The sequence below is a fragment of the Notamacropus eugenii genome, chromosome 3, assembly GCF_028372415.1.
Source record: "Notamacropus eugenii isolate mMacEug1 chromosome 3, mMacEug1.pri_v2, whole genome shotgun sequence".
Taxonomy (NCBI): Eukaryota; Metazoa; Chordata; class Mammalia; order Diprotodontia; family Macropodidae; genus Notamacropus; species Notamacropus eugenii.
This window is the reverse complement of record NC_092874.1, coordinates 157,795,679-157,809,633: the sequence shown is the minus strand read 5'-3', so window position 1 is coordinate 157,809,633 and position 13,955 is coordinate 157,795,679. Positions and strand designations below refer to the sequence as shown.

Sequence of the window (13,955 nt, the reverse complement as noted above, 5' to 3'; positions counted from 1 at the left end):
CTGGTGTAATTATTTTACTTGTGCCATAACTGAAAAAAAGTGACCTACTAAGAGCTTCAAGGGTCATGAACTACTTTTGGGGAAGACTTCAAACTGATCTCACATTTTTAAATGTTGAAAAAATCTGTGTAACTGTTTTTCCGCTCAGTAATAAACACCAGGTAATAGTTTTAGTCAATGTGTATAGTGCTTGATCCAGGTTCTGAGGACCAAATTTTCAAACCTAGCCCAGCTATTTTAAATGTGTATGACTTTGGAGAAATCCCTGAGATTCTCTAACTCAGAGATTCTTATCCTAGAACCTATTAACTTGGTTTATGGGTTCAAATATCTATCTATCTATCTATCTATCTATCTATCTATCTATCTTATCTATCTATCTAATCTATCTATAGAGATAGATAGATATATAGGTATGCAAATATATACACACATACATATATATTACACACAAAAACTTATATGCATGTATAAACACATACAAAATTATATATATGTATATATATATACAGAGAGAGTTATACATAGGTAGATATACACATGTATACATAAACTGCATTTTGACATGATTAATATCTTTTGTAATGTAGTATATTTTATATATTTAAAAACATCATTTCAAGGAGTCCATAGGCTTCACCAATTTGGGTCAAAGGGGCCATGACAGTAAATATGCTAAGTATCCTATCTCTAAGTACACAATTTCCAAATATATAAAAAGGGAGGATTGGACTAGATGAAGATCTATGTTATCCAGCTCTAAAGTTCATCATCCTAATTTAAAATGAAGTCTGCTCACCAGCTTTGATTCTGTTACCTACCAGGATAATTCCTTGGTCCATTATAAAATGCTCGAACCTCTTACCAGAAACATCATAAAAGAAGGAATAACTAACACACACACACACACACACGCGCACACACACACACGCGCACACACACATGCATTGTTTTGCTAGTGGAATGGAGACTTATAGGCAGCCTTTTTCAGAATTGGCATTTGTTTCATTTGAGAAATGCACTAAGGACCCTCTTCCACCCACTTCAAGTCAAATCGATAGAAACTCAGGTTAGAAATATTGCATCATTGGCTTGAAATCCATGACTATTGTCCTATCTTTCTAAGGCATGTTAAATTAATTATAGCTAATTATGAAAATAAGACATGTTACTATATCACTGCCATATTAAATTAACTGAAAAAACCTTTTATTTTTGTCCTTCACATTCTCTTCAGTGCTCCTTATCGATACAACTACTGTTATACTCTAAATATTTGAGAAATATGATGTTAACCTCTTAATAGAAAGAAAACACTTGAAATGGAAAAGAAGCAAAGGAAAATCAGAGTCAGAGCCACCAGCTATTTCCTCCAGACTAATATGTACCTTTTTAATTGTGTTCTGAATAATCATGTCTCCAACAGGCATGAGTATGCCTCCCAGTACAGCCAGTACTCCTCCTATGACAGCACCTGTGATGAGCCCACAGTTCCGATCACAGCCCATTTTTTCTGTTTAAAGGACCACGTAGCGTCGGGCACCAGGTTCTTTTTTACCCTTCAGGTCTCTCTCACGCCGAACGTCCAAGGAGCTTGATCTTATTACTAGAAACACCATAAAGCAGAGGCTAAGTATCAGTTGGAAAAGATCAAAGTACAAAAAACAAGCAATGAACACTGATTGAGGAGATAATGGTGCTAGTTATAAATAAACAAATGCGAGGTTCTATTCATTTGTGCTTCCAGTATATACTCTAAAGTTTCCCACCCTTTTCTTTTCATAATATAAGAATATAATTGGCTCGAGTGTATCCTATAAACTGTTGTGTTCTTTTTTTCTAGGATATTTAGCATGACAAATAACCACCTCATTAAAATTACACATACATGACATTATCAAACTCATCTCCACCTCCCTATTTCTTCCTCACTCTCTGGTTTCTCTAGTCAATCACATCCACACCCTTACAGGTTCTTTTGCAAGTTCAACAGATTTTTCTAAGTATGTCCCCATAAATCCACATATTACTAAAATAATAGTTTAATACTCCCTTCCTTCATACCTTCTTTAGAATCGGCAGCAGGAGGTACGATACATAGAAATTTTGAGATGATTTATTTCAGGAAGACCTCAATTCTTCCAAAAATTTGAAATCTGCAAAAATACATATACACAGTAAGCTGAGACAGGAGTGAAAGCAAAATGCTAGAAAACAAAACAATAAGAACAATAATGCAGTTCACATTTATATAGTATCTTACAAATCACCTTTTGCATGGCAACTTTATAAGGAAGGTATTGTTATCCCTATTTTACAGATGAGGAAACTAACGTTGTATGAAGCTAAGTAAATTTTCCAGGTCTTACCTCACTAGTCACTCAAACCAAAGTCTGATTCCAAGTTCAGTGACCTTACCATTACACCATGTTGCCACTTGCCAAAGGATTGATTCTAATATTAGTTATAATGACAATCACTGCTATACGTAAGATCTAACTGAGAGATTTGAATATCTAAGTAAATAAAAAATCCATCATTTATTCAGCTCAGATGTTATCAATATGTCCCTGTGAGAAGCACTGAAATGCAACACTTTTTTGAGATGGTATATAAAATAGAGAGAATGTATGACCGAATAAACTGAATCAACTACTCTTACTTTCAGTTTTTATTTTAAATGAAAAATAACCCTTGATTTTGTTCTCTGTATCATCTAGAGCTACAAGTTAAAGTTTCTTTTTTACCACAAAGCAGCAGCTATATGTTTCTTGTAGTGTATAATCAGAATAATGCTTTCTCTTTTGAAATAATGAATAGCTATTGTTATGGACAAAAACTGTAAGAAAATATCTTTTATAAGACTATAAAAGCTTTGGGAGAGCTGAGAGAGAATGCACCTTATTCCTCTTTGGAGCCACTGTTATATGCAGATTAACTTGCTAGATGATTAATCAATGCTTGAAGTTAGTGCTTTGCAATTGTAAAATATAAGGTATAAAAGATGTTATGGATTGAAACTTTTGAGACATTTTCACAAGGACTTTTGGTTGTGATGGTATTTATTGGGACACAGTTTAGTCTGAAAATTGCATTTAATGCGTTTATGAAACAAAGTGGCAAACCAGTCCCTATGCTGGAAATGCCCATAGACAAATATGGTACAGAAAAATAAACAGACAATACAGAGCTCCCCCCCCAAAAAAAAAACCTGAACAGAAGACAACCACATACAGCAATTTTGTCATCATCACAAGGATATAATAACAGATAAGGAAAAATGCTGTTCTGTATTTTCTTTCCCTACATCATTGGTAAAAAAAAAAAAAAAAAATCTACTATAGCGATATTGTTCCATAATAGTGAAGTCATAGTACAGATTGGCCTACTTCTGCTTACTTCATTTGCCACTGTTCAAATACATTTTTTCATATCTTTGAAAGCATTTATTTCCTTTCTTACAGAGTCATAGTACTTCATCACATTCATTTCTTATTTTTCCAGCTATTCCTCAGTTGGTGTAGTGTAATCCTTAATTTTCAGGTTTTTTCCATATACACATACCTCATATATATACATATACATGTATGAGTTGATATGTATGTATGCATGTGTATTTACAAACACACACATGATATATTTATGTGCATATATTATACATACATATATGTTGGTGTTTAGCCATTTTTCAATCATATCTGACTCTTCATGACCCCATTTGGAACTTTTTTGGCAAGCCTGTTATAGTGGTTTGACATTTCCCTCTCCAGCTCATTTTACAAATGAGGAAACTGAGGCAAACAAGATGAAGTGATTGCCCAGGGTCACACAGTTAGTAAGTGTCTGAAGCTGGATTTGAACTCAGGAACGTAAGTCTTCCTGACTCCAGACAAAGGACTTTATCCACTTAGAAGTGCTATGCCTAGGTCAAAGGCTCCCATTAGTTATTGCTTAGTGACGTGTATAATCCCAACTGACTTCTCAGAACGGTTTTATCCATTCACTTGTTCCTTCAACAGGGCATCAATCTCCCTGTTTCCCAAGAGCTGCTCCAATACTTAGCATTTTACTACAACACCAACATTATAAAAATGAATAGTTTTTAGGAGTTTTGCAAACTGGTGAACAACGAAATGGGCAGAATCAGGAGACTAGTTTGTATACAACAGCAACACTGCAATAATCACTGCCGCTGTAAAAGCAAACACCTTTGAAAGCTTTAAAAACTATGATCAATAATTCACCTTTTATAATTTCAGACAACCTGTGATGAAAAAATACTATCCATTACAGAGAGTTGATAGATTTAGGGTGCAGTATATTTTCTATACAACCAATGAGGGAATTGGTTTTGCTTCACTATCCATATTTGCTATAAGAATTACTTTTTTGAAAATTAAATTTAAAAATTAGTTTGGGGGTAGGAGGGAGAGAAAATAGATTTTTGTTTTTTTCTAACAGAGAGATAGGAGTTGCTATAGCTACAAATGGTGCATGCATTTTCTGATAGAGGCAGTGTATTATTTACTTTAAGGGCAGCTAGGTGGCACTGTAGATAGAGTGCTGGCCCTGGAGTCAGGAAGACTCCCATCTTCCTAAGTTCAAATCTGGCTCCAGATACTTGCTAGCTGTGTGACCTTGGGCAAGTCATTTAACCCTATTTGCTAGTTTCCTTATTTGAGAAATGAGATGGAGAAGGAAATGGCAAGCTATGCCAGCATATCTGCCAAGAAAACCCCAAATGAAGTTATAAAGAGTCAGACATGACTAAACAACAATTGCTCATTTTACTTATTTACTTTATTTTGTTACTAGTGGTTTCCCTTAAGGTAAGAATAATAATGTAAATGTTTGTAATGTAAAAACATGACATTAATGAAACTTTAAAAAATAACTGCTGATTTTTAATCAGCACAAGTGCTATAACAAGGGCAAGTTCACTTTCTGTATTATTGTTCCACTTGGAAGCAACACATGCTGGGATAAAGCATGGGTGAGGAGAACGTTTCAAAAATAAACTTATACAAAGAGATAGAAGCTGGAAGTAGAATGTCATGAGGAGGGAACAGAAGTCAGTTCGATTTAAATGGAGAATATGAAAGGTCATTGGTAAGGTAGGTGGGGACAATATTACAGAGGTCTTTAAATGCCAGGATATGAAGGGGAGTGCTATTGTTGGCTTGTTTGTAAATTTATCCAGCCAGGGCATGTGAGAGATGGTCAGATTAGTAGATTTTAGGCTGCCAGTTAGCCTAGTGATATGACCTCTTAAAATCCATGTCTAAAAGGTAATGACACTATGTGTGTGAAAACAAAGCACAGACTTTGGTCACAAATTTGGACACAATTCATGCTCTTTTGTAGATCTCATTTTCTCATTTGATTTCTGACTAAAAATGAGTCACAAAATACTACCGATTAATTTGTTATGCATGGAGGCATAGTCACAATACCAAATAGTTTTCTCAAAAGAAGATTTCTTCAAAATCTTTATGTATAAGGATCAACATCGAAGACAATATGAACTTCTTGTTTTTATGGAGTCATTAAAATTGAATTAAAGACTTCCTCACTCTTTCATTTGCTATCCCAAGTCCTAACTAAAACTTTTTGTACTCTAGACTGTGGTAAATTAAATCTGGCATTTAAAAAAAAAATCTCCTATCTTTTGAAGAGAAAAAATACCTAAAACTCATCTATAATACCCCTTTATCAATTAATCATATTTAGATGGGTGTCTTTTGATATGATCTTGAAGAATAATACAGTCACCTCTTTAAGCTCTGTTTCCATTGCCTGGTAATTCTGTTATATATTCAAGAAGACTCTCACTGTCATTCTTTCTATCCATGGGACATAATGCCTCCCCTGGGAAGATTGTACTAAAAATTTCCAAATAAAATAATTCTAGTCATTCTGGGTGTTGGCTATAAGCGCTGGAAACCATCCTCTATAAAATTTGGCACTCTTATTATGCATTCTTCAGAGAGAATCTAGAAGCTTCTCAGGATTTAATTATTTTTTAAGTAACGGGAGGCAACACATTTTCTAGGGAAGTTAATTAGCTGAGCCAATGCTACTTAAGATCAGTGCTCTTGAAATGAGTAGTATTCTTTAAATGTTTTTAATAAATATTATTCTTTTATAGCCTTCACCCTAGTCTGACTCTGGTAACTTCCGTATTTCCCTTAAAGAAAGAAAAAATTGTGAGTGTTAGATGACAGGAAATAAAGAGAGTTTTGACCAGCATAAGGCACTAGAACTACCACCCTGAAATTTGCTCAGTGGTTTTCCTAACCATTTGGCTTAACATTAAAGCTATAGATGTATGCCACAAAAGTCTTCTGTTACAGCTGTTACTCACTTTGGAAAGTGTTTTGGAGTCACTTAGAATTACAAGTCTAGAACTAGAAGAGACTTCAGAGTCTGAATTCCTCCTTTTGCAAATCAGGAAACCAAACTCCATGAATATAATCTGACTTGCAGAGACAGCTAGGTGTTGCAATGGATAGCAAGCTGGGCCTGAAATCAGGAAGAACTGAGTTGAAATCCAGTCTCAGACACATAGCAGCTGTGTAACCTTGGACAAGTCATTTAATCTCTGTATGCCTCAGTTTCCTCAACTGTAAAATGGGGATAATAATAGCACCTACATTCAAGACTTATTGTGAGGATAAAAATATGACAGTATTTCTAAAACTCTTAGCACAATGCTTGTTACCTAGTAAGTTCTATGTAATTAGTGGCTATTGTTATTATTATTTGTCCAAGGTGCCACAAGTAGTATCAGAAGTGGCATTTAAAGCAGTCTTCTGACTTCAGAGTCAGCGCTTTTTGCCACTGTTCCAGAACACCTCCAAGACACCATCACTGTTTTTACAGTGTGTGTTTGTCCTTCGTTGCTGAAGACCATGCCATCAGAGAAATAATGACATGACTTGCACTTGACTTTGTTTTGAGTGAGGGAGGGCTGTGCAGGTCACCAGCCTCATTTCTCCTCCAGAGTCATCTGATTGCAGTGACCAGATATTCATCAGGATGACTGGAGATGACTCAGGATGAGGCAATTGGGGTTAAGTGACTTGCCCAAGGTCACACAGCTGGTGAGTGTCAAGTGTCTGAGGTGAGATTTGAACTCAGGTCTTCCTGACTCCTGCACTGATGTTCTATCCACTGCAACATCTAGCTGTCCTTCAATTAGTATGACTGGCATTAACACTACCGCCATCACCGCTACTTACTACTACTATGACCACGACTGACAACCATTACCACTACCAACACCACTTCTACTACTATTACTACTACTACTAATATTTTCACAAATGGTTGAAAAAATAGTAGAGCTGTCATAAAGGAGAGGGAAAAAAAGACTATACTATGATTTTGATTTTCCCCTTGAATTGACAGTGTGGGATTATTGGAGAAGGTGGAAGGAAAAACATTAAACACTTACTTTTTTTAAAATGCCTCAGTGGACTTCACATGTCAAGCACTCAATGGTCAATTGACTGTGTGTGGAAAGTCTTGCATGTAAGTAATTTATAAGGATCTACCAAAGAAATGTTGGGAGCTGTGTCAGCTCTTGGTTGGCTTTTTATATATACCTTAAGCTACACTCTCAAAGTGATTCTTTCTGTGACCCACAATGTCCCGGGCATAAGGTCAATGCATAGTGGTGGGAGCAGACTAGGTATACTAAGGACAACCCACATAACTTCCTTAATTCTCTGTTTCAAGGCAATCAGCTTTATTAGCAAACCCTCTGATTTCCAGCTACATCCTTATTATCCTTTCTGCCTTCTTACTGAAGTATGTCCATAACTGACCTAGAGTTGCAGTTCATCTGAAATATTAGTCTAATATTGTTATATTGTTAATGTTGATATTACAGGAAGTCATTAGTTGGTTGAATACAATTCCATCTATTATGTTGAATTTTCTAAGAGGTATTCCATTCTCCAACTATAAAAACAATTTTTTTCTGACCTTAAAGGAACATCTTTTTTTTTTTTTTAGCATAAAAAGGGATAAGTATTGCTATTACTTAGGTTGATCTATTATTTTAAATTCTTTGATGTCCAAAGGAGTATTATTATAATTATGCTTTGTACTTCTATAGCACTTCCCTCTGAGAAAATTTTACCATTATTATCATCATGATCATCATTTTTTTTTTTTTTTTTTACTCAAGAGGACCTGAGGCAAAGGAGAGTCCATAAGTACAAATTATGTGAGACTTGGAGTTGAGTATAGGAGAAAAGTCATCTTGCCATACCACATGCTAGTTGGCAATTCCCCTCCTCCTTCAACTGTCAAAGAACCTTATAATTTGCCATTTTATATGCAGTTATTCTTGAAATGCAAGATGAATGCCTTGTACATTTGGCATTCTTTGGATTCATGAAATAAGAGAGACAAACATTCTCTCATTCTCAAAAATGTTGACTTAAGATATAGTTTTCATTCTTCACTATTTCTATTTTGAAATAAAATGCTGAGCAACAGCAATATCTGGAATAGAATACATAATTAAAAACAGGCTTTAATGCTTTTAATTTTAGAGGAAAAGAGAATACAAAAAAAACGGAAAATGAGAAAGATAGAAAGAGCTAAGGAATAAAAAACAAGAGGAGAAAAATAAAATGCATTGTTAAAACTCTCCTTGAATTACATACCTTCAATGACCTCAGAAGGCAGATCAGATAACTTTTTTTTCCTCAGTCCTCAAACTTTATGATTCTATAGTCTTCTCCTTTTCCACTTAAAAACAAAGAAAATTCCTTTCTGATCCCTCAGGCACTTCTTGGGGAAAAACACATACAAACAGTAGCAACAGAAGAATCCTGCTGGCTCTTTAATCCACAGATTCTTTTTTAGGATAGAACATTTGACTATGAAGTTGGCAATCTGTTAGCCAGTGAGATGTTGACTTAGTGGCAAATCCTGTTGTAGGCTGTACTCTAAGAAACTCCTCCTATATGCCAGAAGATCACAGCATATGGTTTTCTAGACAACCTGTAATTATTGTCATATGTGGATAGATGCTATGTGACTTGGGAAACCCCACCCAGAAGAGGCATGACCCAGCAGTGGGGTTTCCTGAGATATAGAATGTGAAGGCTGAACAACAAAATCAGTTCCAGTCTTCCAAAAGACTACTACCACAAATGAATGACAGATTCTCAATTATGTCTCCTTACTGAAGAGATGATATGGGACTCGGATCTTTATCTACCCACATTCATGTTTTTTGTTCCCTGCAAAAGTACAATAAACTATTGTATCCTGTGATCTACTCATGCATCTTATCTTTCAAATTTCTTCCCAACCTTGCTTGCTTCATATACTTCAAGACTTTTTGACACATACAACTCAATTTTTAAAGTTCTACTCATTCAACTAACAGCTTATTTTGAAAACAAAAAACAGGTTGAGTTGAGTCAAACAATGTTTTGAATTCAATATTTTGAAAATAATTTACTAAAAAGTTTGACATAAATTCCTTTTCTTCTGTTCATTAGCACCAAACCTCTATGTGTGCAAATTAATATAGTCTATATATGTGGACTTTACTTCTTGAAAGGCAACAAAATTTGATGTGAAAAGAGGCAAGTTAGGAATCAGGAGATCTGTATTCTAATACTAGCTCTAGTCACAAGATGAGATCATCAAAAGGGATTTCTAACACTTAGTCTAAGAGTAGGAGAAAGTGATTCCAAACCTAAGGTACAGGTCACTTCTACACCATGTGAGAATGCAGTCTTCCCTCTACACCTTTGGTTAAACTGGAAGATCCTTGCCAAAACTCTGTTGCTGGTTCTGCCTGTTCTTTGATGGAGATAGTGTTACATTGTAGGCTAATTGGTGCTACACCTGGTCCCTAGGTTTGAGGTCTGTTCCATTTTAGAACTACTATGCATGAAACAGCTAGGTGGTACAGTGGATAGAGCACCAGTGCAGAAGTCAGGAGGACCTGAGTTCAAATCTCATCTCAGGCACTTGACACTCACTAGCTGTGTGACCTTGGGCAAGTCACCTAACCCCAAATGCCTCATTTGGGTCATCTCCAGTCATCCTGATGAATATCTGATCACCGGATTTAGATGACTTTAGAGGTGAAGTGAGGCTGGTGACCTGTACAGCCCTCCCTCACTCAAAAAACAAAGTCAAGTGCAAGACATATCATTATTTCTCTGATGGCATGGTCTTCTTCAGAAATGAAGGACGAACACACACTGTGCATGGACCATAGATATTTTATGTATTCATGTAGTCTATTCCATAATATGGCATGGGTCATATTTCCAGAATGATAGCAGGCCTTGTTGCAGAATGATCCTAATAGATCATTATGGGTGTTCCATTTTGGTTAAAGAAAAAAAATAAATGAGCCCATACATCTATTTGCCATGAAGTGTGAAATATTTGTGGAAAGCAAAGCAAAGCAAAATTCAGTGCAATGACTAATAACCCATGAATGTACAAGGGCTTTGTCAGATTATTCATATTAACATCCCTATGTGGTATGGTGGAGGAAAGGGTAAATTTTCCAAAAAATTGATCAGAATACTAAAGAATATTGTAATAGAAGACTCTAAGGCAAGAATTTAGAACAAGTGTTCGAATAAGATTAAGAAAATAATGCATACACCAATAAGGCTGTTAACTTCAGTTTGTTAGACAAATATTAATGATTGTACATTTTGTCCAAACACAACTGTGAGTGTACAATGGCTACCTCACTCACTACACTAACTTGTTATACAGTGCTATGGGGGGAGGGGGAGAGGGTCTATATCATAATCAAGTGATCTAGCAAACTGAATAAAGATGCATGAATTTCCCATGGTCATTTTCACTACTCCATTGCATAGCTTACATAACCACTATTTTCAACCTTTACCTTGGAATTTGAAATTTTTTTTAAATTAAAGCCAGAATCTATATATCCACTTGGTTAAAAATTTAGCTCTATTGATTTAATAGGGTGCCAAAACCACACAGAATAACTAATTTAGCTCAATTTATGTATCTGCCAATATATCTGAAACTCTCCATTCTTGAATCCACTTTATAACAGCTCTAGTGTGAAGACAGTGACTGGGCTGAATTATTAGTTTCCTAAATCTTTCTTCTGAAGTAGCATCACCTTTGTTCAAACTCAACATTCTTTTTTTTTTTTAAAGTCTCATTGAAGAGTAGGAAGGAAAGTATAGGATTCAAGAGAAACATCTGATTTTTTTTTGTTAGCTTGGTGTATATAGTCACACAATAAGTTAAATTTTTATCAATTCTTTATAACATATTGTTACTAGGATTATAAATCAGTAGCACTTCTATCCATTTATTAATACTTAACTATGAAAAGACTTATTCAAGCACATATTGCTTTAGTTATCTCACCAGAGTCCACTCCTAGAGTTATACAACTCAAATAGATTAATAATCTATTGCTGATGTCAAGCATTAAATAATCGCATGGTACAGGTTGATATGTTGCCCTCAATATGAGTAAACAAGTAACACATAAAACTAAACAATAGACATATCAGATGATAGTTGATATGTTGATGAAAGTTGAAAATATGAACAAAAATATATTCAAGTGTAACACATAGGATCATCGATTTAACACTGAAAGATATTAGGACTCACTTAGTCAAATCTCCTTTTATGAAGGAAGAGACCAAGACTCAGGGAAGTAAACTAATTTTCCCAACGTCATATAAGATGTAGGTTACAAAGTCAGAACTTAAATTCCATTCTTCTAAAGTTGAAGCATTTGTATTAAAACATTTCTATTGTATGACTTACAGAATGTATTTCCTAAAATGTATTACTTAGAATACAATATTAGTATCTGACTTTAAGATCAAGTATTTGCAACTCTATTTCCACAATGAAGAATTTTAAGTCATAGAAAGATGGAATATGGTTGTCTGTTGACCAAAAAAAGTGTTACATTTCTTAATATATCCTGTGAAAATATTTGCAGTGCATTGCAAAGTAGTTCCTTTTCTTCAGAAAACTAGGAGTAAATACTGGACACTGCAAAAAAAATGAACAACGTTTCTTTCCACTTTAGAGATTTAGAAGAAAAGAATAATAGTTAAAAATTGCACACATTTATTTTATAGCATTTACAGGGACACTTTATGTCCCACTGTCTGGTGGAAGATGGGAAAACCCTTTACTTAACAGATTTACATATAGTAACCTAAGACTTACCTTTGAAAAGCTGAAAATGAAATTTCAATTGATTATTCCAGGATTTGTTCACACAGTGCTCATTAGGGTCAAGTAGCATCTGTAGTTAAATCCTCACACTGAGAAAACATCCACTAAAGACTGTGAGAGAGTTTAAATATTCAAGAAGACGTCAGATCCCAGTGTGTAGTTTGTTGCCAGAAAAAAAAAAAAGGGGACTTGTACTGTTATGGTCTGACAAAGACCTATTACCTATATCTCATGATAAATACTAAGAACAGCATTTTTTTTTTCCTTTTGGTAAAACTCCTATCCAAGTAAGTCAGGGGCCAGGCAGACAAAAGGGAACTTAGTTGCTGAGCTGCCAATAATATGCTGTCTTGTACAGTTATAAATTTAAATGCAGAAGCTGGGGGTGTGAAACAACCAGTTACCAACTCACTTCCTTACATATAATTTTAGTCTTCAAAAGTTGTGTCATGAGGATGATGAGAAGTCTGTTGTTGAATTGGTATATTTGTCATTCATTAAAATGTATTATAATTTCAGAAATCCAAATTGATTTGGTCAAAACAGCTGTTTTTTTTTTTATAGCTGAAAAGAATATCAATCAGCAAGGATGAAATACAGACCTAGAAAAAAGGAAATGATCTATTGTTCTAACTGGAAGTCCTTATGTATTTATCAAGTGTCTGTTTGTTTCATAGAAGCTAAAAGGTATGATGTAATCTGCAAAAATGTCCTTTGAATACTTAAGCCAAGATATTATTATCTGGATTTTGTTGTAGTCCCACGTACAGAAAGTACCAAATTCTAGGCTGATTCATTTATTTACTACCATCAAGTGATATTAAAGCAAAATAATTAAAATAAAGACATTTTAAGTATTATACAATTATTATATTGACTGGCAATTTTCAAAGGAAAATTGCTTATGTGAGTTTATGTTGCCCAAAAACAAAAATAGAGGCGTTCGAAGGTAGGGATTTTAAATAAAAGAAACTCATAGGATTTCTCTAGAAGAGCTCTAAGAGAAATAAAATAATCATTTCACAGAAAGGTCAGTCATATAAAAACCCTCCTAACCCCTAACCATGAATTAAGGCAACTGCAGAATTGCAGTTCGTTAGACTATGTTAAATCTAGGCGGTATCGTACTTTTAGTTTCTTCTTACCTTGACATTTAGATACATCAAGGTCTCCCTAGTGCATTTTAAATTCTCGTGCAGAGAGAGGAGTCATTGTTCTAAGAAAGAGTGCCCAAAAGCAAACAGCACACTTGGTTTTTAAAATATATATAATCTAAGACATATTGAACATATATAAAAGGTATTTTGGGGTCTACCCAAATTCAGGGTTCTTTTTTTGTCTTAAAAATAGAAGCATGTAGTATTTTACAACTGCTCCATTTTCTTACAGTTTATTCCTAAAAGTCTGGAAATGCTCCAATGCCAAGGTAGTGGAAAAAGTAAAAAATTAACAGAACAGAAGAGTTCAACAGAGATGTGTGCACAATTGTACTTTGCTTTGAATAAAGTAAAGAGACCTAGGTTCAATTCCCATTTGCTAAACATACTGGCTATGTGAGCCTAAGCAAGTCACTTAAACGGGGAAAAAAAGTGACAAAGTTGAGGCAGCTAGGTGACACAGAGGATTGAGCTGGACCTGGAGTCAGGAAATGTTGTTTGTTTAGTTTAGTTTTCTGCATGTCCAACCCTTCATGACCCTTTTTGGGGTTTTCTTGG

At 34.8% G+C, this 13,955-nt stretch overlaps 1 protein-coding gene across 5 annotated transcripts in view; it reads right to left on the bottom strand.

The window, feature by feature from the left end:
* CD36 (CD36 molecule (CD36 blood group)) overlaps nucleotides 1-13,955 on the bottom strand; it is a 122,860-nt gene that overhangs the window by 37,929 nt on the left and 70,976 nt on the right. For 2 of the 5 annotated variants that reach the window (XM_072653206.1, XM_072653204.1), the window contains exons 2-3: nucleotides 2,065-2,156; nucleotides 1,389-1,606 (exon numbers count right to left, since the gene is read on the bottom strand). In XM_072653206.1, coding sequence (XP_072509307.1) covers nucleotides 1,389-1,508 — 120 coding nt within the window. In that variant the 5' untranslated portion in view covers nucleotides 1,509-1,606; nucleotides 2,065-2,156. Of the gene's footprint in view, nucleotides 1-1,388; nucleotides 1,607-2,064; nucleotides 2,157-8,678; nucleotides 8,764-12,231; nucleotides 12,556-13,955 lie in introns of those variants that run through there. The other 3 variants (XM_072653202.1, XM_072653203.1, XM_072653201.1) reach the window with 3 other exon arrangements.